Consider the following 26,417-nt stretch of genomic DNA (forward strand, 5'->3'; position numbering starts at 1 on the left):
CCTTAGCTCAATAGAATTTCCAGGCTCTGGTTGAATCCGCCTCCCCATGACACAGGAACTGCCCTGCAGTACAACTGGGCTGGATGTGGGGTTCAGCTTGTTTGTTCTATTTCTCCCTAATGTCCAGTACCTGAAAAGGTTCTACTGCATATATTTTGTCCAGTCTTACAGCTGTTTATGGCTGGAAAAAAATCCAATCCAGTTACTCTCTCATAGCTGAAAGTAGACATTAACCTCAACAAATATTTGATGAATAAATTAATGACTAAACAAACCATATTTCATAAAACTCTAAGTACATGTGACTATCCATAATCTCTGCCTCCTAGATTGTGGGCAGGACCTGCAACTTGCATTCACCAAAAGAATGTGGTAAAAGTCATATATTACTTCTGTGACTAACTCACATTATATAAAACTCCAGTCTTGCTCACATTATATAAAACTCCAGTCTTGCTAACAGACTAACTCTAGAGGCTCTTTTTGTTGACCCATGAAATAAGCTGAAATGTTAGAAAGTCCACATGGCAAGGAACTGTAAGCAGCCTTTAGGTGCTGAGTGCAGCCTCTAACTGACAGTCAGCAAGATCTGTCCCTCATTCCTACAATCACAATGAATTCTGCCAGCTACCTGAGTGAGCTTGGAAACAGATCCTCAAATCTCCAGGCAAGAAAGTAGCCCAGCCAACACCCTGTAGTGTTGTGAGATGCTAAGCACAAGATCCAGGCAAGCCTGACGCACAGTTTCTGTCTTAATGTTTGTTGTCTTAAGCTGCTACTTGTGTGGTGATCTGTCACACAGCAAGAGATAACTAATATCACACACTACTGACAGATACTATAAAACAGCCACCAATATTTAGAACTGGGAAGTACAGGTACCAGAATCACAGGGGAAGACTATGAAATGTACTCAGAACAAGGGACACTACCTCAGACCACAAATCTCATCAAAAAACTCTTTTAAGAATAATAAAACTGTCAAGCTCATGGTAGCAGATACAAGTTTTCCAAAATTCTAATTTTCACTTGAAAGTTCAAATTTTGTGACTGGCAACAAATACTACCCGTTATTTTACTGGCAATGCGAGGCTCATTTTGTTTATTGTCAAGAAACTGTCTGATAAATACCCAAGTCTAAATAACCACCATTTGTCTATCAGTCACTCTTTTAAATAAAAATTGGTGTTTCATGAAAAAGTGGCTTGTTCAGCTTGCAACTCAAATAAGGGCCAAGTGCTTTTCCTTAGAACAACCGTAATATTTGGCATACAGTGAAAGTTTTATGTATACTTCCTATTTCAGCACACAGAAGACTTTTAAAAAATGTACTTAAAAGTCAAGATTAATAATAGTTAATAATTTGTACTGCTTCAGCCAGAACAGTCAGTGTGTGGCAGTGGAGAATACTAGTGGTTTGTGTACTGCCTTGCTTTGTGCTAAGGTGCCAACAGTTTTACCCAGTAACACTTTTACTGATCCGTATGAATGAAAACACAGTGGAAAGGTCAAACAACATTTTAATATTATTAAGGAAATAGATTTGACCTCATGAATACCTTGACGGGATTTTGGAAACTGCCATGGGTTCGCAATACCCTTTCAGAAGCATTATACTATACCAATCCTAACAATTCTGAGCCTTTCCTATCATTACTGCAACCAATGATTCCTATCATTCAATCAATAATTACATAGGGCTTAGTATGCAGTGCCAGGCAGGTACCATGAAATGTCTGAGTGTCTCTGTACCATTCACTCATACATACCAAGCTCCTGGAACAGTCCTGGAGGGCACACAGCAGACTCTCAATATTCATTGAATGAATGAATAAACAAGTAGCCATGATATATTTTAACATAAATTTCAAAGTCTTTTAGAGTGTATTCTACACATACATACACACACACACACCACTGACATTATTTTTGGCATAGTGGGCATGACTTGTTAGGAAATACGGGACTTCTACTCACTATGCTAGGAATAGCTTTATCATTCAAGCATAATAAAGTTTATTTGTTCTGTACATAGACGTGAGTTTCACTTTGCATGGTACCATGGAAAACAAAACTCATGTATATGAGAACCATGTCGTCATTCTGTATGGTTCTGTGGCAATTAAATTCTTTGGTAACATGGTACTATGCAAAGCACATTAGTGCAAATAAAAGAGAAATAAATTCCAATGACTCATGAATTCAATTTCAGAAGACAGGAAGGAAAACATCTTAAAAAGAATGAGATAGCCTCCTTTGGACAGCAACTTTGAATGTGTCCCTTATGGGAAAGCAAATCAAACACCTAAATGAATTTTCAAACTCAACATGCTTCCTTCCCATTATCCACTGCCATTTCAGAATTAGTGCCTACTAATCAAATAATGGAGGCGGTTCAATCCTGCAGGGGTGTTTTTGAGTTCTGGAAGGGTTGGGGGTAGATGAAGATGGAGAATTAGGGTTGTTAGGAGGAAAGAGGGACCAGCACTTTATAAAAGAGCCAAAATGAGATTACAATAAATCTAGTCTGGTCTCTTTAAAACTAGAGGAATTAATATTTCTCAAAACAGAATTAGATTAATTCTTTAGACTTCTATGTCCTTACCCTTCTCTTAATTCAATCAAGGAGGCCTTATAGTTACCCAGTTTTAAGTTTTTTTCTTTCCCTACTCCCATGCCCACATCTACAATGAGGACTTTTTCCTTCCAATTTTTGAGATTTTTTTTAAATGAATGTAAATATCCCAAAATATTATAAATTTTAAAGGGTGTTTGGCTCCAACAAGAATAGGTATTTATACATTAAATGTTTAAATGGTTCTGCCAAGCGTTAGGAAGAAATGGAAAGGTATTTTATAGATAAACACTAATGGCAACTTAGCAATTAATAAGTGCCATAGGAAAAGCAATAAAGAGCACTTAAAAAATATTCTATCCTAAGTCTATTTACTAAGTACCATGAGTGGGACAAATGGGAAATGCTATTTAAACTATACCTTAAAATGTACTGTGATGTTCCAAGGAAGAGCTGAACTTGATGCAAGAAGATCAAATAGCAAACCAATTGGATAATGCCTAAAAATGAAAGAGTATATTTTAAGAAAGAATAAATACTTAAAGTTATAACTACAACTCAAAAATAAATTTCCAGCATGTTTTAACATCAGTATCAGGGGACTTGAACCACGTTATCACAGAAAGGTGACATTTTACACTGTTTCTTGCCTGGGCTGATATGGTATAATTTTCAGGCCATCAGGTGGTTTGTCTTCTGATCATTTCATTCCTCAATGTATATCAAGAGAGTGTGCTAAGGCATCTTTTATCAGCCATGAGCACTATTATGTTATGCTACTGCACTACCTAATTATCATCCTAGTATTTATGTTGGCCAATCGGTGTCTTAAAACTTATTTAAATATATTTTCAATTTTTAAAACAAAATTTTAGGAACTGAAAAGAGCAGCAGAAAGAACATGCAATTGCCTATTTTGTGGTTATTACTATAATATTAACATTATAGCATATAAATTTCCAGTCTTTTACTTAGCATACATATCTAAATATAGATTAGGCTTTTCGTTTCCAAACTGCTACATTCTCCTTTTTCTCATATGACAATATGTCAAAATTTTCTAAAATCACTGACTAGTCTTTTGCAACCTAATTCCAAAATTGCATAAATAAATAAGTAAATTTTGGGCCCTGACTGGCATGGCTCAGTGGGTTGGGCATCATCCCGCACACCAGGTTGCTGATTCAATTCCTGGTCAGGGTACATGCCTGGGTTGCGGGACAAGTCCCTAGCAGGGGGCATGTGCAAGGCAGCCAATGACACTGGATGTGCAATCGCACATCGATGTTTTTCTCCTTCTCATTCTCCCTCTCTTCCCTTCTCTCTAAAATAAATAAATAAATTGAACTACCTAAATAAGAGAAGGTTTTGTAAAATAACCCTTATTCACAGTGAAGCAAATTATTTAGCAATAAGAAAAATAATACAAACTTCGCAAATTTCAATGGACAAACCTTATTTTTTTAATCACCCTTTTAAAGAATCTGAAGTAGCTTAATCAGTAAATCATACTTAAATTATACTCCTGACAAAGGCAAAAGGGAGGACTGCTTGGTGTTGTGTAGTCAGTCCCACTGTTTCCCATATATTAGTGAATTGCCCCTAGATTTAAGAGCTAAAAAATTTGAAAATACATCTTATTTCCCTCAAAATGAGTGACCCAATACATTATCTCACCAAGATTCAATCGTTAGCTGATACTACTTGTTTGTTTATGTCTACATAATATAGTTGTGGAAAAGTCTTTAGAGATTATATATTTACTTAAAATGAATTTGGGATGAATGCCCTGCTAGTAAAACAAAACAGTGGGTAGCTTTAGTCACATGGGTTGTATTTCTTAGTAATAACTTCTAAACTTTCTGTTTGAAAGTCAGCATCTACTGCAAATCTTTCATATATAGAGATGAATACTGAAGGAAATCCTGGACTACGTAAATAGTAATAGGATGGTTCCTTTCAGGATATTCTGATGCCAGAAAAAACTGGCCTCAATCAAAACCTAAAATAAAAACAATTAAAAAAACAAAAATACTGCACTAGAGACAAGTTACAGATTCTATCCTATTCTGGTTCTTCACTCTGAATTCTTAAATTGTATACACTCCACATAATGCCTTGTACCTTTACAAAAGAGACCTTTTTTATTCTTTTTTTTTCCAAAGACTGTTCCTCTTAGGTGTCTACAACTAAGTTAAGAAAGAATATGGCTGTTTAAGCTAACAGAATATAGTGCTTTCCAAATTCTACACAGTCCCGCGCATAATAATTATACCATCCCTTTAGCAAAATAAGCAATTGACCTATTGGATAGATTCACCAGTGATCCCCTAAAATGGCTAACAATCCAATGTTGTGCACTTTCTCTGCCATTCACAATGAAACTGTATGCAAATTCTAAAGTTAAATATTATCCTAAAGCAACTGATGTCATATAAAATAAAACATAACTTTTTAAATAAACAGTAAGTACTTGGGTCAGAATACAAGTTAACCACAAGAAGATTCATAATCATTATTATTTTTACCCACAACATTTAAAAATATGACTATAAGTGCACAGAATCTTGAACAAAGTAGATTATAAATAGTTGTGAATGCATAAATCAAAAAGTCACAAAATAGTGAACACTTCATATACCGTGAAGATCTAACGGACCCAATTTCAGGTTCCAAATTTTTTTTTCTGAGATTTATTTTAGGTTTGACACTTTGTAACTTTGATTCTTTCTTAAAAGATCTTCCAAAAGCCACAGAGAACACTCATTCAAATTAAGAAAAAAAAAAAAAAAAGATGAACACTCAGTCCATCTAGTAATTTCCATATGGATCCACTGGACCCTCTTATAAATCTATAATATATTATGGGATCTTGGTGATCTCATTCTCTCCCTCTGTCTTGAAACATTTCGCTATTTCATCAGTCTTGGAATTATTTCATCATTACTTAGCAATTACTCCCAACTACGCTAAAAAAGACTAACACAGTAAGAATTTGGAAGATAAATGACATGCCTAGAAGGATGATATAATAATGCATCCTTTTTCCATTTTCTTACTGTGTCACCTAAAATATTATAAAAATATAAAAATTTTTTAAAAGGATGCAGAATCCATCTTTGGAGTCTGCTTTTAGCTATCATTAATACAGCTGAAAATTCAAAATGTTATATTTTCCACCTATAATAGGAAAGAGAAGTAAACTGAGATGTTACACAATTACTAGACGAATAAGAAGGTTTTTGCAGAGACAGCAATACCTTAGATTTTAATGACAATGGTAACACTGATCAATTCAGTGAAATCTCAGACTATGAGTCTTTAGATGATATACTAGATAAATTTTATGGAACTCAGGAACTAATAAAAATAAATAAATAATATATTTCTAAGGACATATGACATTCTTATCCACTTAGTCATTCAACAGAAAGGTCTACTTGAATGTACAACAACGAATGAGCAAGTTAGTCACATTCAGAGGATGTTGCCCACTTCAGGTGTATATAAATTCAAAACCAGGAAAATATGAAGTGAAAATATAAATGTGTTTTATTTAAATGCTTATTAAAATTTCTAATAAAGTTTTTATACACTATTTCTTTATTTGTACTGCTCTAAGTTACTTACAAAATGACAAATATATACCAAGGATTAGGGTGGAAATTTAAATATTATGGTTTCTAAAACATATTAAATACATATAAAGTATTAATATTAAAAAAGCATTCTAAAAATATAAAAACTTAGGAGTAAAATATTTATTTATTTCTACTGTCATATTATATGGCTCAATGCAGATGTTTATGTCAGAATGATTTTGATGCAAAGGCACTAACTCCAAAGAAATACACTATCTTAACTAGTTCTAAGATTGCTTGTTTCTAAAGAACCTATTAACATGGAAGAAAATCTCTAAAAGAAAAGTAGAAAAAATTAAAGATACTGAATTTCTCTTATACTATATAATCTGATTTATATAAAAGATTTCAAACTTACTAATTGCACAGCTCCTCTAAACAGATATTCTACAGAGTTTTGTCAGGAGATTCCTAACCGACAACATAGAAACCACATAAACTGTAACTGTAAGTAAATAATAATGTAGCCATTTGGCTGTTATGCTGTTACTCCTACCAACATAACTTAAATTTAATAGCAAATGAAGTGGTGAGGATCTGAACCTGGAATATATCCCAGAAGAGGCTCCAACTAGCTAGGGTTCAATCTCCTGCTCTAAAAAATTGATTGCACCAGAATACTCAGTGTTATGTCTATTTTCACATTTTGTCCCTTTTCTTTCTCTTCCTTAAATTGCTCTAGTCTTTTCTAAATTCAATTCTAAAAATGAGTATTTTCATTTTTCTTTGCATAATGTTGTTTCTTTTTTACCCTTTCGTTAGTGCTAAAATACAGGGTAAGGTAGAAGTAAGGCTTACTTGAGTGTAGTTGGTAGGGTACGTGAAAAACTCGCACAAGATGGACAGCAATTTCAACATTTCACCTAAAATGTCATATGGTGTGCTTGAATGTGATATTGTTATGTTACAGTATTACATGCTTATGGTTTTATAATAAAAAGGGGGCATTATCTGTGCTGGACCCTGTATATATGTACAAGTGGCACACAGCACAGCAATAATGGATATGCTCTGAGGACAGCTAAGGGTATTCATTCTAAACAGCGGCAGTCAGACAGCAAACCAGTATGCCAAGTCCAACATTGAAAGGAATTGTCTCCACGCTATTGTTCCACTCCATTTCACTGAAATAAATGCATCCTATTCATAAGTTTGCTACTCAAATAATTTAATAATTCAATTAGTTTTTCCTTACCCACCTATGGTACAAACAACTATAGTCTAGCACTGTGTTTTGCACCTTTCTCTTTTTTAAAAAAGACTTTATTTATTTTTAGAGAGAGAGGAAGGGAGGGAGAAAGGGAGGAAGAGAAACATCGATGTATGAGAGAAACTCGATCGGTTGCCTCTCGCATGCCTCCAACTGGGGACCTGGCCCACAACCCAGGCATGTGTCCTGACTGGGAATCAAGCCAGATACCTTTCAGTTTGTGGGATGACTCCCAACCCACTGAGCCACACCAGTCAGGGCAGTTTTACATCTTTCTAAGCCTATTCTTATGTACAAAAAAGTATCAAAATAATCAGTAACCAAGGGACTGCTACATGTGAAAAGTGCTAAATAAACCACATTTCAAAAATCTAGTTTACAGAGTAATTTTTAAAATTCTAGAAATTTACTTTAGAAAAAGTTAGAGTGAAAAAAGAGCCTGCACAGTATTTATGATTAAGATGTTAAAGTTTTAATTTTATTAAAATTTACTTTTGATATCACATAGTACAGTGTTAAATTCTGGGTCACTCTACTGTCTGTGCAAATAACAATAAATATTTGGGTTTTTTAATTCAATTAAAAAGTAGTTTCAACTTCTCACTTTCAACAAGTCCTGAAAATAAGTCAATTTACACAAGTAAAATCCCATTAGAGATAACTTCTTTTATAGTTGACAAAAAGCAGCTTTTCTAAGTTGTGTACCTGAAGGCCTAAGATCTAAACCAATTACCAGGGTATACTACCCAAAGTATTCTTTAGAAGGACCAACAACTGTTCTCTTAAAATAAGTCTAACATAAAAGTAACAAATATAAACTTGGAACACATGTGTTACGGTTAACAAAAAAACTGCACTCCTTAAAAAGGCAATGTTAGAGCACCCTCTGCTGACTAATCAACTCACATCACTCTAAAAAAAAAAAAAAAAAAGAGATCCTTACACGTGAGTTAGATGAGCACTTTCCATTTCCCAGGTAATTTTAAAAAGTTAAATAGACAAAAGATTGTAGAAGATAAAGCACTAATTAGATAAAACCTCCTTGGACTTTCTCTACAAATCAACAATATACTAAGTATTAATTACAAGTATGACACTGCTCTTAAATGTTTTTCTATTCTAATACAGAAAATTAACATAAGCAATAGAAAGAAAAGAAACAGAATTGGGGAAGAAAACAACTCACAAATAGAGTATCAGCAGGCATGGTGGGAAGAGCGCTGAACTAAGACTCTCAAAATCTGGTCCTACTTATTTATTTAGACAAGTTATTTTATTTATTTTAGCCTCAGTTTTCTCAATAAAAGAGACTAATTTAGATTAATTCACTCCTTGAATAAATATTGACTTAGCATCTTTTACATGCTACTACTTAAGGTACAAAGCCCCAGCTTAGGCATCTCACACAGATATTTAAATAAATTATAATAACAATAAATACAAATAAGAAAAGGAGTTACAGAGTGAAAAGGAGTATCAATACCTGCTTTCTTCCTTCTTTTTTTTTTTAAGGAATTGTCTAAACTGGTGTTTGATTTCCTTTCTCATTTTAATTTATTTAAAACTCCAAAGAATCAAGTGTAAGAAAGATGCTATCATCCTATTCAAATAATTGCTCCTTAACTTATTTAAGTACTTATATGGTCTCAAAGCCCAAGTCCTACAAAGCTTCAATAGTAGCTGCTCCACGATTATCCTATCCTATGAGGCCTACTGCTTAATTAAATGACAGGTAGATACTGATAGTCTATTTCCAGGAAGAAAATTCTTTTAACATAGGAGAAAATTACTGTTGTTGGGAGCAAAAAGAGGAAGATCAAGACTTAGCCCAGAGGTCCTGGATTACATTCATGCCTATTAAATTATTCATTCCTTAAATATATGGAGTACCTAACAATACTAAAGGAAAGTTGTATCCAAAGCCATTAAATACAATGCGCTTGTAACAAATTATAACTATGCAAGTGATATCATGCATAAAGTTAACACCCCTAAAATGAAGAAAGATCTGAACACAATTACTTCCATATAAGCTCTCTAAAAGGGAAAATAATTTCACTCGTTAATAAAAGACATTCAAAGGGATACATACTGACAAAGTAGGAACATGGTATATGTAAGTCAAAAATATTACTCTGTAGAAAGAGGGGTACGTGTGTCCAAATATTATTTATTGGTATCATAGGTAGAATACAAATCATATCAAATACAAAAAACAGCCCCCACACAGGACAGATTAAAATCGCAGCCAAAGGATGATAGCTTAACAATCGTTTACTATGAAGTTAAATTGAGGTTTCCCATCTTTTCTAGATTTTCTCAATTGGGGGTGGTTTTGTACCCCACACAAAACACTTACTATCATGACTAGAAGGAACGTTTACTGGCGCTAGTGGGTGGAGGCTGCTAAAAATCCTACAATAAACAGGGTAGCTCTCCCACAACAAGAATTATCCAGGTCAAAATGTCCATAGGGCTCTTGTTACGAAACCCTGCTTTCCAATAACAAAGCCTGGTGTAGGTTGCACAGATTCTTACAATAATCTATAACTAATACACATACATCAACAATTACAATATCCAACTATGATATAGTTAGATCTGTCAAGAATACAGCCATGTCCAATTGCTACCCACTCCCACCCTTCCCCTCCTTCCTTCCCTACTACTCTTCTGATCCTTACTCCTCTTACACTTCTTTGATACCACCTTCCCATTCCAAAACCTCCAGTTCTTTTGAAAAATAGACACAGAAAACACTAACTTAATTATCTTGCCTGATGGCTAGAGTCGAGTCTAATATATGATCATGAAACTCGGCATTGTTTTGATTTAAAAATTTAAAAAGAAACTTGTCATCTCTTTCTAGAACTACCTCAGAAGGGTAGAGACGTGACCCATAACTCAATACAAAATATCATCCTGTATATTTCTAAACCATTATGAAAAATGTTTACTCATCAGCATAAGATGAGTTCTAAAAGTTCACTCCTTGTTTCTAAATAATCTTTGGATTCAGCTGTACTGACTAAACATCTACTAGCTTCCTCTTATTTAAGTCTCTTTTAAAACTCATTGTAATACTCTCACATTCAGAGAGCAAGTCCAACGTTAACCTATTTCTACTCTTCATACTTCATTCCCATACCCATCTTCCATACCAACTCAATGTGGCTGTCTGTTTGAAAGATGCCATTGAAGGTAATCATGTGTATATAAAAATCTGTAAAGATTTTGGAGATAGAAACAAAATTGAAGAGTGTCACAGACTGGTTTTTTCATAAAGGGATTTTATATATATTTTTTAAAAACCCATAAACAAATATATTATTATGCTATATAAAATTCTATTGAAAATATACAAATCTGTCCAGTCTCCCATGCGTCCAAATAGAAGTCAGAAATGTTTTCAATAAAATAATCTAACAGTAGTTTAAAATCTACTGGAAAAAAAAGATAAAGAAAAAAAGTTTAAAATTTACCGTATTATATGAGCTAGACCAGTGGCTTCTTTACAGAACTTTTAAAAAATTGTTTTAGGGCACTATACCTTCTTAAGGTTAGCATATACGCAATGCTTAATAATGCAGAAGAATTCACTCACCATTTCAGTGGTGTGCCTTCATATTCAAACCATATCTCACTAATGTCTTCTTGTCTCATAACCTTCTGAAAGTGCTTTTTCACTTTGTCAGTTACCAACGTCAAATAACTTACTCTTGGCAAAAGCAACTGAAATGAAAATTTGTAAAACCATATTTATTTACTATTTAAAAATATATACATACTAAATAGGTTTTTGAATTTTAAGGAAAAACAACCATGTTCTTTGCATTATTCTGAATATTCTGTACAAAGTCACTGCTTTCTATAATAAATCAAAGGCTAAAGGTTTTAAGATGTTTTAAAATTTCTTATGAGATCATTACTTTAAGTACAGATTATAGCATAAATGCCTAGAATAAACAACACAAATCTAAGTACATACTTTCCATAATAATTTTCTCCAAGTAAAAGAACAATGTAACCTGATGTCATACTATTTAGGATTCACTATTTCTTCTAAATTTAACTTAAAAATATAAGTCACCTGAGTTAATTAAACTGTTCTGAGAAGATAATCAACTCAGTCCTAATGTACACCTTTATTTGATCAATCAGGACTTCTCAACTGGTATCCTATGTTTTGGTAATCTACCATGTATTACATTAGTTGCAATAAAGAATAGCAATTTAAAGACATAATTTGCCCTTCCCTATATAGAGGTAAAACAGAGGTTAAAAAAAAAAGTATTGTTTAAGTTCTTACAAAAATATTAATGGAAGCAAAAATTCTTTAAAAGTCAAATAGAAATTTTCATTTGATGAACAACAGGGGCCCATGATGATACCATGAATAAAAGAATGGCATGTTAAAAAACAGCATTTGAAGAATATTCTAGCAGTTTTACATAAAAGACTGAATGAAAATTATAGACAATATATCTGTTAAGAAAATATTACATGAGGAGATGGAAAAGTGGGGAAGGTTAGGAAATCAGAATAGATTTTCATGATCATTAATGAAGAAATAAAAGATGTTTAAATTGACTTTTGAGCTACACATGTAAATCTTTAAAGCGCAATAAAGTAAAAGCTCAAGGTATAATGCTGGTAGCCTGGTGATCCTGCCACTGTCAATTAGCTCCTCAATCCTGTCCTCACGGAGGTCGGGCCTTGGAATTTGGAGAAAAAAGTCTGAGAGGGAACGCTGGGCTAGGTAAAGCCTCAATCGGATTACTGTAAAGACTGTCACTGTTTTTCTCCCCCAGGAAAGGTACTTAGAAAGAAAACACAGGAGAGCATTTTTGAAAGTTGGTTAGGAGATAAAAGGAGAAATCTGGCAAGAATTCATGAATTTTCCTCCTTGGCAATAGTCACTGAGGCCATTTCTAAGCTTCTGTTTTCTTTTGCTGGTAAAATTGTCCTGACACTCTTTTTCAGGTGCTTTTGTGAATCTAACTTTGCCTCATTTTTCATGCTGCTTATTCAAGGTTATGTCTTTTGATCAATAAATCAAGGACAACTACTGGCCTGGGGAATATATACAAAGAGAAATATTCCGGTTAAAAGAAGCGTTATATAATCACTAAAGCTCAAGATAACAGGCCTCAAGTAGGTAAGAGAACAGGACTGACCCAAAGGACTAGAGAAGATAAGGGTGTAGGAGGCGTGCTTCAGTATGGAACAGATGAGACTAAAACTACAAACAAGCTGTTGGGTAGTATTATGGATTCAACAAAACAGAAGTTCCCTTTTAAAAACAACCAGAACATGATTAGAAAGAAAAGAAAAAGGGAACTAACACTAGTATAAGAAAAAGCACTAGCTGTTTTACAGGAAGTATTATCATCACTATTTTATATACAGTTTAAATAACTTTCCAAGATCATATTCTATTACATAAATGGCAAAGAAAAGATTCATTAGAGTCAGAAAACAACAGCATCAGATACAGATGTAACATGGACAGTCTCTACGAAATTAAAACAGCATGGTAAATTGGCCATTAAAAAAATACATACATACATACATACAATCATTCTACCAGCTGAGTTAAGTTCTGTAAGTCTAGAACTTAAAAGCGTCTGTTGGACATTTAATAACAATAATCTGTAGAGAATGATATTAACCTACAGAGATTACAGAAGGAAGACACATTAGGACTAAGAAGTATGAACATCAGCTCCTGATTTCGGAGGGTGTTGTACTACATGTCCAGGGTTTCATCAAAGTTGCTGAAAAATTTACAAATGATTTTCATGAAACAAAAACTTCTTTATAATAAGGAAATGAGGAATATTAGAATGAATACTCCATTAAGACAGAAACATTTGTTTTGTTCACTGCTGCTTTCCCAGTGCCCCTCAAATTATAATACACATATAATAAATATTTGCTGAATGCATGAGAGATGCCAAAGAAACTGCAACAAAAGGCTAAAAATAATTAATAAAGAATGCCCCTCCTTAATATTCTGTGGTTGAAACTTTCTGTTCCAAATTAGCCTGTCGGATTAGTCTGTAACTGATATAAATACCTATAGTAGCTCTAAGAAATAACTCCAAGAATTAAGAATGTTAGGTACAATTTAGTAAATTTTAAATAAAGTATCTAGTAAATATTTAAACAGGTAAAAATGAAAAGAAAATAACAGCAAAAAGGCACCATCCTGCCTTATACATCCAGATTGTACCACTTGTTTTTCTTAGTTGTAGCTCATTGGTTTACTTTAAGTTCTTATTTTTAATCCTGGTATACCTAGCACAAAATTTACCATTTTAACCATTTTTAAGTGTACAGTTCAGTGGCATCAAATACATTCACTCTGTTGTGCAACCATTACCACTATCCATCTCCAGAACTTTTCATCATCTCAAACTCAAATTCTGTACATATTAAACAATAATTCCCCCATTTTTATCTTCCCCCTGGCCCTTAGTCATCACTTTTCTACTTGACTTAGACGATCCCAGGTAGCTCATATAAATGGATCGTAAAGTATCTGTCCTTTTGTTCCTGGCTTATTTCATTTCTACAAAAGTCTTCAAGGTTCTTTAAGTTCTTTTCCTATAAAAAGGATTAACCCCCTCTGGGGATACTGTCAATTATATGGAATCTAGAGTTCTCTTATTCCTCACTTAGCACTTGACAAATACTCAGTATGGCATAAGTGACTCATTTTCTTCTATAGAGCTTGTAAAGAGAATATAAGTTTTACATAGTTGTATAAGTTACTTATGTTTCTGAAAAAGATGCCTGCAATATTATTTGTTCATACTAAATATTATTTTTAACAATTTTCAATTATAAAATTGGAGATTTAGTTATTTAGAACAAAAATGGAATTAAAATATACTAGAATTCTGTTTCGTTTCAATGTGTGAGGCATCACACCAAGCATTAAGGATAGAGCACTGAATGAAACAGAAAGTTCTTCCTCTCATGGAGGTTATAGGCTGGAAGGAAGATAGTAAAGCAAAATTAAAAATGTGATGAATTCAAGGAGGAAGTAAAGAATGTTATAAGAACAAGTAGCAAAGGAACTTAACCTAACCTATGGCCTCAGGAAAGGCCTTGATAGGAAGTCTATTTTGAGGCAACGGTCAAAAAGGCAACCAAGGGTAAACCAAACATGGGCAGTATGGGTGTCTGGGAATAAGCAGAGTGAGAAATACTGCTACTCACTCATTCCAGACAGAGAAAACTGCAAAAAGGCATGGAGTGAATATAAAAAGACAAGCACATTTGAGGAACCCTACGAAGTTGAATAGGACAGGAGTGTAAAGGGCTGGGACAGAAGAGTATTAAAGAAGCAAAAGACCAAATTAGGAAGAACCTTGTAAACTACATTAAGGATCCTAAAGATGATGAAAAGCCACTAACAGTTTCAAGCAGGCAGGTGACATGATAAGACATGTGTTTTGAAAGTATATACCAACTGCAGGCTAGAAAATGGAAAGAAGACAGACTGAAACCAGGAAAATTAGTCAGTACTTATGCCACCCATCAGTTTTTAAATGGTGGTTTGAGGCAGGCTGGTAGCAGTGGGAATGAAAGGAATTGGGTAAGTTTGAGAGATATTTCAGATAAAAAAAAAAAATCAGATGGACTAAGTCAATGATCAAATAACAGGGATATGGGAAAAGGAAGCATCAAAGGGCGAGTCCCACATTAATTACTAGTAGGAGTAATTAATTAGCCAGATGATAGGTCTACTTGCTAAAACAGGAAGGAAATAAGAGAAGATGACTGGGTTGTCTGGGAGTAAAAATGACGAGACCAGTATCAAACACGCTCAGCTCCAATTCCTTGAAGACACCTAAGTGAGGGTATCCACCAGACAGACACATAGAGCTAGAGCTAGAAGTAAAATCTTGGGATCTGTCAAGACAAAAACTCTCAAGACATAAAAGTGGGTGAGAGGTCTATGGGGAAAAAGTGAAATGAAAAATAATAAAGGCAAAGCTCTGAAGAATGCCAACACTGAAGAACAAGCAAAGGAAGGGAACATGGCAAAGAGGACCACACATACACACAAACAGTCCATAAAGGCAGAAGCAAAACCAGAATATTAGACACTGTGGATCAAGAGAGAACAGAACCACAAAATGGATAATACTGTCAATAATTCATTCAAGCAAATGAAAATTCAAAAAGAGACTCTTGGTTTGGCAAAAAAGATGTCATTAGTGACTATGGCAGGAACATTCTGTTGCAGTAGTCAAAATGTAATCACAGCGAAGTAAGCTGTGGGAGGCGAGGATGAGACAATGAATACAGACTACCTTTAAGAAGTCTGGCTGTGAAGGGAAAGCAAGAAGTTGAAAGAGATGGGTCAACAGGGGGGTGTTTTAGAATAGGAAAGATTTAAAACAATATAAATGCTGAAAAACAGCAGTCAGCTTTTAGTTAGAAGTTGAGAGTAAAATAAGCAGAGAAGGCCGCAGTGGGAATGTGAGACCATCAGCACCACCAACTTCCTGAGAAGGCAAGAGAGGGGATCCAGAACACAGATGGAAGACTGGGCCTTGCCTAGGAGGGAGGATACCTTTGCCGCTAAAACAGGAGAGGAGAAGAAAACATGTGAGTGCAAACAGGATTTGCAGACTTGGTGGCAGAAAATTAAGGGAGGTCCTATCATAGGCTTTCTATTTTCTTTGTGAAGCAGGGAGTGAGGTCACCTGTTAAGACTGAAAGATGGTATCAGGGCTCAAAGAATAGATATAAAGAAGAACAGAGACACCTGACTAAGGAAACATAAAAGGACTGCTGGGTAATGTTCAGGGTCCACTCGGATTGATAGCCCTGTGTCTGATTGTGTGATTTCCTCTGGTAACAAGTCTCTAAATGAGTAAGTATGTTTTTACATTGGATAATCTAAATGAAAAGCAACAGTTTAAATGAATACAACAGACCAAAAACTGAAAAGCTGCCTAGTTTCTAACAAATTTCCTTCCTAACATTCCCTGCCCAACAGGATATAATACTTAATGAAAGGATGTAGGCTGAAAGATTTATGCCAAGACAATAAATTAAAATGCAGAAATAAACAAAATTAACATTAATAGGCTTTTACAGCCCTAGCCAGGTGGCTCAGTTGATTGGAGCATCATCCCATAGACCAAAAGATTGTGGGTTTGATACCCCATCAGGGCACATGCCTAGGTTGTGGTTTCAATCCCTGGTCAGGGAGGTCAGGGTGCATACAGAAGGCAACTGATCTATGTTTCTCACAGCGATGTTTCTTTCTCTCTCTCTCTCTCCCCCTCCCACCTCCCTCCTTCCTCACCCCCTCCCACTTCTCTAAAAATCACACTCACGTGAGGATTTAAAAAAATGGAAACAAAATTCCAGAAGACTCTATGAATAATTACTAAATGTATAAGTTTTATATGAGTAGACACTTTAAAATCTAGTTCCTAAGAAATAAGCTACAAGCATTATAAAAGTAAACTACATCCCCACTCACCTACCCTTATTGCACCTCAACACAAACAAACTTTTCACACCACAGTGACAACCCTGAGCTTTGAGAATGTCTGGGGAAGAGGTATACTGGCTCTCAGGCCATGACATTTATACCTCATTTCATCCAGAATCTTTAAAACATTACTATAAACCAAGCAATTAGATATGTTTTCAAGCTTTACAACCAAGACATATGTGAACTAAAACCACATGGACATTAAAATGATCACCTATAATTCTAAGACTAACCAAAGCTAATGTTTTTGTATATTTTCCTCCTGTACATATTAACTTACACCAAGTGTAGTGTATGTGCATTCAGCAAAATCTGGAGTATGCTACATGATGTTAAACCCTAGTTTTTGTTTAATATTTACTGAATGCCCATTATCCCATGTTCTTCAAAAACTTAATCATAATCACTTTAAGTTTCTTTTGGGTGAAAAGTTAGGAAGAATTCAAGTAAAAAACAACTACTTATTAGATAAAACAGCCCTCTCCCTCCTACCTTCTGCAACTTTCAATTCAATCAGAAATAGCTAGAAACAGCTAGAAAGCAACTTACATTCTAGTTCTCACAAGTCTTTTCATACTTAAACATATTTATATATAAAGAAAAAAATATTGTATTCTTTACTTGAATTTTTAACTGCAGGAAGTGTGTCAAACACCATATTCTGATTCAAAAGTAAACACACTTAAATTATACATTTCTCAGTTTTTGCCACTTTGACCAATTAGAAACATACATTTCTTTGTTTAGATACTATTAGAAAGCTACCCAAGGTTAAAAGTTTTAATTAAAATAGAAAAGCCTAGCATGGAAACAAAATATAAATGATATCCTGAAACCCCTCCTAGAGAAGTAGAGAAAAAAATACATTTAACAAATAAAATTCTTCTAAAAATAAACTATGGCCACATTTTGTTTTCAACTACAGAAGTTTTTCTAAAAGCAAGAAAGAAAACTGTTGAGATTTCTAGAAACCTGACTTCCCACAGCTCACGCAGGTTCAAGAGCCTTGCTGCTCCCAAAGAGGCAAGGGAGAACGCAAAGGGCAAGCTTTATTGAGGTGAAGCAAGAAAGAGTCCAGCAGCACAAATACATTTCCCACTTTTCCAGATTATCATGGGTAAATGGTATTATGTATACCTGAGACACACACACATCAAAAAAACTCCAATGACAAACAAGAATGCCTTTGTCTATTAGGGGCTGTTCAATAAACAGGCAGGATACTATTATTTCTGACAGATGCTTAAGTTTGGATTGTATGTGCACTCAGAAAAAGAATAAAGAAAAAAAGAAACTAAATTGAGAAGGTATTTGGTATTCTTTTTTAGAAATGGTAATATACTAACTCAAACCTATGAGTCTATATACAGCAATTTGTTATTAAATAATATATTTTATATAATACATATTAGCTTACTGACATATGAAAACATATATATGTTCATATGTTCACTGAGCTACAATAAAGAATTTGTCAAATAGTTGCTTGGAAGCACCTAAAGACAAAAGAATCAAATCTGAACTTATTATTTTTAAAATAGCTTCCTGTTAAAAAACAGAACATAACTTATGATTCTATCATATATATATATAGGGGGATTTTTAAAAATATATATTTATGTGCCTAAGAAAAAGAATATCAAGAATGACCAAGGAAGTCTCAATCTGTCAAAAGTGCTTTTTCCCTCTGGGTGATAAGAATATAGGTATTTTAATTTCATTTTTTTTTGATGATCTGCGTTTTCTAATTTTCCATAATAAGCATGTACTAATTGCATATAAAATGTGGGATAACAGCCTCTAAGTTCTTAGAGCTTTATTTACAAAAAGGAACAAAGTTAGATATCCCATTTGCCACCATCAACACACTTACATAATATGGTTCTGCCTCCCGTTCAGTTATCTCATCCTGATACAGGGTGAAGCAAGTCGGAATTCGTCCAAACCACACATCTCGAAGCACATCTTTGTCATCTGTCATTCTTCCAGTGGTTAAAGCAGTACATATAGGCTAAATTCTTTTTTCAACCAAAGCCAAACTGAAAATAAAATGAAGAGCATTAATCAAATCCTTGCAATGAGGAATTCACCTGCTCCACAACAAAGATTATATTTAAAAAATGCCAAAATCAGTACAACAAATTCTAAATGCAGGGCTATTATTTATTTGAAGGGATCATAGAAGTAACCAATTCAAAATTATGCATGCTAAATAATGAACCACAGCCAAAGTGAAACTGGAGATGCATCATTCTCTCAAGCCTTCTCTAAAGTGAATTTTTCATTTATGCCCTATGGTCCCTTAAAGTCCAACTACAAAGTAATCATCCCCACAATTATCCCTGCCCCAGAGTATACACTCTACTAGTTCAAATAGTTCAGACTCTTTTCCAGGAAAACACACACATACACCTTATGGGGGCAGGGAGGGTGGAATCTTTGTGCGAACCTATTCTCATTCTAAATTTTATTGTGCCCATGATTTGATTCCACCAATATTTCCAATCTTGTTTACTACATTTCTTTTGAAACCCTGTAGTAAAACTGGCCCCTTAAAGCCTTGTTCTGTCCTACCACCCTCTCATGACTAGTATGCTTTTCTCTCATCTGTTCAAATCCTACCTAGACTGCAAACCTCGCTCACAATCCTCTGACCCAACTGAAATAGTAAAAGTCATACTGTGAATGCAGAATATTCCCTATACCACAAAAATAGCACTAAATCTGCCAACTGAAGTATTCTGGATATGGTAGAAGGACATGGCTTTTGACCTCTGTAATATCCAAGTGACTTTCAGTACCAATATTCTATAACTAGATAATACCACAATATACTGTATGAGTAAATGCTGAAATAAATATTGCTGGTTCCGAGTACTGGGATTCAATAGCCTTCTACACACATGTATTTGTGTGTGTGTGTATATTTCCTATCTTTCATAGGCTAATTAATTCATAATTTATCATACCATATCCTGTAGAAACAATTTAAATAATCACATTAGTTTAGCCAAATATGAACTATGAACACTGAATTATTCAAGGAGCTTTTCTCTTCCAGTGACCAACACCAAATACATCAAACCTGCCATAAGTTAATTAACCCAAGAGAGAAAAACTCAAGTTCTAAATTTGCACCACTATACTTAAATGCACCTCTGAGGTCAACTGGATACAATGTCATCTATAGGTAAATAAATGGAAAGAGGTGAAAAAATCTGCCCAAGAAGAGCACTAATTAAGTCAAACCATGATAAGAGCTCTGGTCACTTGAACTGAGTCCAGTGCTCTTTCCAGCACACCAGTGTTTCAACTTCTTTAAAATATATCCATAAACAAAACTGAACTCAGGAGAGGCGCTATGATGTGGGGGTTCAAAATGTAGAATATGAATACGGATCACTGGGACTCAAAACCTAGCTCCACCATTTACTATGTCACCTCAAATAAGTCACTTAACTTATCTCAGTTTTCTCATCTGTAAAAGGAGAATAACAGCACTTACCACATAAAACATATAAAATTAATACATGTAAAGTACTTAGAGCAATTTCTATAATATAGTACTATAAAGCATATCGATCACAAAATTTACAGAACAGGAAGAGTATGTCTCAAAAAATGTTTAAAATTCATGAAGACTTCGAGAACTGAAAATAATCAAAAGCATTGTATAATGTAAGCAGGAATTATAAAAGTAAAGGAAAGTAACGGAAAATTACTTTTACTTTTCTTAACGGAACACTGCATAAATAATCAACATAAAGTTAATAAATATTTGATCATTTGATATGCCCAACTCTGTGGCAGATGCTGAGGGCACATACGATGATAATAATGGTGATAACAACTTTTTAAAAAGCTTAAACGTTGCTCAGAAGGCAATATATCTAACTCTACTAAACAAACCATGCATGCTCATGTCCTTTCCATAGCTATGCTCATACTGGAGGTTCTTTACCCTAAAGTAGCCTTTTCCACTGTATCTTTCAAACTTAGACATACTTCAAGACCAGCACAAATACCCTTTCTTCAATGCATGACTCAAGCAGGATCTGTTTCCTCACTGCACCTTTACTTTCCTCTACTATAGCACTTGTAATCTTACAGTAAAGATTTTTCATCTGATTTCCAATGTCATATTCTCTCCATCATACCATAATAATAGTCAACATACTTTCCAACCCCAAAATGTCCATGGTTATAATGAAATGTTACTTTTAGAATGCTTTCATAAGGAAAGGAGAGATGGGAAGAAGTAAAATATTAATATATCCTATAGTGTTCAGGGAAGTATTTTAAAAGATATGGAAACGGAAGAATGGGTAGAATACAGACAGGCAAAAAGAGAAGATGACAAATATTCCACTCAGGGCAAACTAACATTGACAAAGACAGGAAATGAGCAGAAGCAATATGTGTGCAGACATTTTAGGAAGTTCTGAGTTGGGAGAAGTAGACAATGAAAGAGCCGACATTGTGAAAAGTCTTAATATCACACGGAGATCCTAGGTAAATCATTTCACTAAGCCTCAATTTCCTTATCTGTAAAATTCACCAAGCTATTCTGGGGAAAAAAGATGTAAAAAGGTGTTTGATGTGGTACTGGACACATACTAAGTGATAAGAAATAAGAGAAACTATTCTTTTAATGTCAAATGTGTAAATGTAAACTGAGACTAGATCATGAAACATACTAAATGGAGTATTGTGGGTTCTCAACTTCATCCAATAAGTCTGAGAGCCTATGAAGTTTTATAATGAAGTAAAAGCAACTGGTAGCAGTGCACAAAAGGAGATCCCAAGTCATACATAATATAGCCAGGAAGCAATTTCAGCAACTAAGGCATATAACAATGAGTGCCTGACCTACACTGGTTGCAGTGGAATGAGAGACAGATAAGAGGTCTTTCCAGGCAAGAATGAATAGAAGATGGTGAAAACTGGCTGCGGGACCAAGAACAGGACAGGGAAGATTTCAATGCTGACAGCAGGCAACAGAGCAAGGTAGGTAGTTAAGGGGCTTTGAGATCAGATTGACATGCGTTAAACTCTGACTTCGTCCTATAAGCGGTGTGCCCTTGGACAACAAATCTGACATATCTGAACCTCATATCTGTAAACTGAAGATAATTTTAATTTCAGAGGGCTTTGGGGGGTTTAGAACCTGGTTACCACTCAATAAATGGTATATGTATTTAATATATCATTTCTTTGTACTTCCATGGACCGTCTGCTTGAACATCCTTTCCCTCTTCTTTTGCCAAACTCTTAATCCTCTTTTAAGAGTCAGCTTAACATCAGCTCCCTGAGAAGCTTTCCACTAAGCAACCGCCAATCTAATTACTTCTTTAATAGCATGTTATAACCATGCATTGCAGTTATGTTTATCTTATCTGTCTCTTGCCTCTCCCCACACTGGAGTGAGAGTTCCTTGACAGCAGAAACTAGATACCTTTGTATTCCCAGCTCTGTGGCAATTAGCATAATTGGCACACAGCAGGCCCTGGTATTTTTGTTGAACTGGAAAATATATATAAATCCACAAATCCAAGTTATACTAGCTACTTAAGAAACTTTTCTACCTAATCACACTTTAAATTCACCTTATTTCCTAATTTTGGAAAAACACTTTCCCCTCTTATACATACACTACACTGTCATCATCATGAATCCAATTTGAAGGCAATGTTCTAGAAGCACAGAAATCCCAATCCATGACGCAGTCTACTACAAGTAAGGCTCTCCAGGGGCTACTTCTTGATTGCTGTATTCTCTACATCTAATTCAGGGCATGAAACAGAGCAGGTGCTCACCCAACAACAAATAGCATAGAGAATATGATAAAAATAGAATGCACAATTAACAGCCCATTTCACACTACAAACCAAGAAAGGCTAACCAACTATTGCCCGAAGCTATTTTGCTGACAAAATCCCTAACTACCTAGAAATTACTTAAAATATCAAATGCCTACTAGTAGTAAACCTATAAACATCTAAAAATAGTAATGTATGCTGGCTAATCTCCCTTTAAATTCATGAGTACTAACCTCAAAAGTGGGACCTCGCCCTGACCAGTGTGGTTCTCATTTGGTTTAGCATCGTCCCACAAGCAGTTCGATTCCCTGTCAGGGCACATGCCTGGGCTGTGGCCCAGTTCCCAATTGGGGTGCATGCAGGAGGCAACTGATCGATGTTCCTCCTTCTCCCTCCCTTCCCTTCTCTCTCAAAGTAAATACATAAAATCTTTTTTTTTTTAAAAGGGGGCCCTGAGTACTGCCAGGGTTCCTACATTTCCCTAGTCCATTTATTCTCCCACTGTCCTAGATCACCGCTACATATCTTCTCTCCTCAAATTTTCACATCTCCTTCCTCACTCTCTCCTAGCTAAGGACTGGGCCTGTTTTCTTCTACCTTATCACTACAAGTCAGTGGTTCTCAACAGGATTTTACTGAACAGCTCCACCCTACCCTGGGGAATACATAGTTCAAAAAAATTTCACCTACAGCCAAATGTTGAAGGTCCCAGGGCTCAGCCCTTGAACCACGCCTTTGGAACCACGCCATGGCTTTAAATATCACTTACCCATTAACAATTTCCACATTTATTTCTTCAGCTCAGACTTCTCTTCTGAATTACAGTTTCATATATACTACTGTGTATTGACATTTCATTAAAAAATTTAGCATGTTGCAAAACTGAAAAATTTCAGATGGCCTTTCTCCTCTATTACTCTGTGGTCTTCTTCAAATCACTAAGTGCTAATTCTGTTTCTTTGGTGGATCAGGCTCTGATCTTTGGAGTCATCGTTGACACCCTGTTCACATCTGATGGCTCTAAGCTAGACACAAGTCAAAAACATCTGCCATTTCTCACAACCTCCACTGTTAGAACCAATCCAAGTCACCATGACCTTTAACCTGGATAAATGCAAAAGCCTACTAATAGGTGTGATTTCTGCCCTTGCTGCAGACAGACAACATAGCAATCAGAAAGATCCTTTAAAACAAAAATCAGATCAGTTTATTCTCATTCAAAGTGAAAAGTTCTTGCAGAGTCCTACAAGGCCATAAATGACTTGGCCCCCTTCTGACCTGATGACAGTCAGTCATATTTCAGTACTCGTGAGGTTCAGAACTTGTCAAACCCTTTATTCGTCACATTTTGATGACAAAAAAATGTTCAGCACTCAGCACTTGCTCGGACTCGTCACAAGTTGCCAGAACTTGTATGAGTCACCACACTGCCCCACAAGACATAATACCCCACAAGAGAAAATACTTCAGAGTTTAGTACTTGTTTTTGATACCTGGAACTAAGGATTAAGTACCAAGGTACCAGGGTACTCATTTCTCTCCCCCCTGGCTCACTCAGTTCCAGCCAAACTAACTGGTATACTCCTACCTCAGGGACTTTGTGGTTGCTTTAATGGCTCTTTCCACTACATCCATTTTGCACCCTTCTTTACCACTTTTAGGTCTTTGCTCAAATATCATCTCTTCTAAGGCTACTACTGCATTTTCCTATACACTCCACTACCATGCCCTTCATTGCTGTATTTTTTTCTCTCTAGCACTTCTCACCACCTACTATCTTCTTCCCCTACCCCCAAGGTGAACTTCATGATGGCAGGGGTTTTTATTGTTCTGTTCATTGTTGTTTTGTTTATTTTTTGCTCAGTGCCTGGTACATAACAGGCACACGGTATTTGTTAACTTAATAAAGCTAACCAACATTTTAATTGTATATGTTTTCTATGTTATTCTAAAAACTTATATCCATGTAATAAATACCATTCTGTTCATTTTCCCCAATTTTAACCAGTATAACTTTAAGGATCAATGCACATGCTGAAATCTAGTGCAAAATTCTAAAATACTCCTCAACTACTACCCTCAGCCCAACATCTTTACTGTCAAATTCAAAATTCAACCAATAACCCCTTCTATAAAAATCACAAATAATTCAGTTCAGATCAAAGTACCCCCAGTCCCCAAAACTTTGTGATTTTCCAAGTGACTTCTGAAAGGCCTTTAAGTTTCTTGCTATACTATAATCGCTGGACTCTGATTCTTGCTGAAGACCTGCTGTGCCTCCCCACTCTTCAGAAAAATCTAGAACCAATCCAGTTTTCCTAGGTTCCTCAATTTCACGTATGATTTGAAAATAACCCAAAGTATAATTAAAGTACGTAAAAATAACACTAAATGTTATTAAAATGATACTGAATGAATACCGTTGAGAAGACAAACTGGAGAACATATCCACCAAATTCAGATAGAATTGAACAGCCTGAGAAAAAAATGATTTAAATAAATGTTCCACAAAAAAACGCACGTTCTGAACTATACTCTAGAGCCTGGGCTTCCTTTCTTAGTTATGAACAGACATATTCCCCGAAAGAAACCGCACAGACTACACCCTCCGGCCAGCCCACGGGATCCGGGGGCGACGTCTAGCCAGCCCCACCTCCCCCAGAGAACCACCTTCACCTGCCACCACCGCCCGGGGGAGCGCTCTTCCAGCCCAACACTCGCCCCTCCTTCTTACCACACCTGCCTGGCACCTCCCCAACCCTCCTCCTTCGTTCATTTCCTCACTCCGTTGGGAACACACACACACGAATACCCTACCAGAAACACCGGCTCCTCCTTCGGCTTCCCAGACTGTTGAAGAGGATCGAGTCCCCGGCTCTAGACGGACAGCGGCGCAGGGCTTGACACACTGTCCCGCAGAGACGCGTGAGCCAGAAGTCTCCAAAGCCCGCGCAGCCGCAGACCGTACCGGCGCGGTGGTGGGAGCCAAACCCTGCTGCACTTCCGCCCGCCGGTATCCAGCAAATACAACCCGGAGCGCCGCCGCGGAACCCTGGAAGCCCACCCCAAGTCCAGTCACCCTCGGCGCCCGGAGATGACGTCAGGGGACCCCACGTGGTCTGTACTCCACCTTCCGAGAACGATCCAACCTCGCGAGGAGGCCGGAGCCACTCTTGAGCATGCGCAGACGAGCGGAGCCGCCTCTTTTGAGTGTGGGATCCAACACTTGGCAAGTTCACAACACCTTTTAAGAAATTCTGGTGTCTTTCGCGTAGTCATCGGTGTTTGAGGAGGGTAATGTAACGGTTTTATAAAAGCAGATAGTTTTAAAAATACTCAGACACTGCTGCACTGGAGCTTATTGCAGCATCCCTCTCCTGCCTTTGCAGAATAATTTTAATAAAATGTTTGTTTTTAAAGTGTGTTTTTTTAAGCTATCGATACATCCTTCTTCCTCATTTTGTATACACCACTCATTCCTCATGACTCAGTTCAGATGTTGGAACAGTTTCCCTGATCCACCCACGCCATTTGAGTTAGGTTCTCTTCATAGTTTCCCCAAACATTTTTTGAATCCTCCACGCCAGCATGCAGTAAATGTTGAAATAAACTAAGCTGAACATGAGCTTTCTTCCATGATTCCTAT

The 26,417-nt window shown here is 35.9% G+C and overlaps 1 protein-coding gene across 1 annotated transcript in view; it reads right to left on the reverse strand.

Annotated features, from left to right (window-relative positions):
- Positions 1-25,870, reverse strand: part of ATG5 (autophagy related 5) — a 116,518-nt gene extending 90,648 nt beyond the window's left edge. Inside the window, exons 1-4 of the mRNA XM_054569776.1 lie at positions 25,589-25,870; positions 18,826-18,991; positions 11,031-11,158; positions 2,997-3,075 (exon numbers count right to left, since the gene is read on the reverse strand). Coding sequence (XP_054425751.1) covers positions 2,997-3,075; positions 11,031-11,158; positions 18,826-18,933 — 315 coding nt within the window. The 5' untranslated portion in view covers positions 18,934-18,991; positions 25,589-25,870. The remainder of the gene's footprint in view (positions 1-2,996; positions 3,076-11,030; positions 11,159-18,825; positions 18,992-25,588) is intronic.
- Positions 25,871-26,417: the final 547 nt, after the last annotated feature.

The sequence above is a fragment of the Pteronotus mesoamericanus genome, unplaced genomic scaffold (assembly GCF_021234165.1).
Source record: "Pteronotus mesoamericanus isolate MK-2021 breed Mesoamerican mustached bat unplaced genomic scaffold, CSHL_Meso_final contig_20, whole genome shotgun sequence".
In the NCBI taxonomy this organism is placed as follows: domain Eukaryota; kingdom Metazoa; phylum Chordata; class Mammalia; order Chiroptera; family Mormoopidae; genus Pteronotus; species Pteronotus mesoamericanus.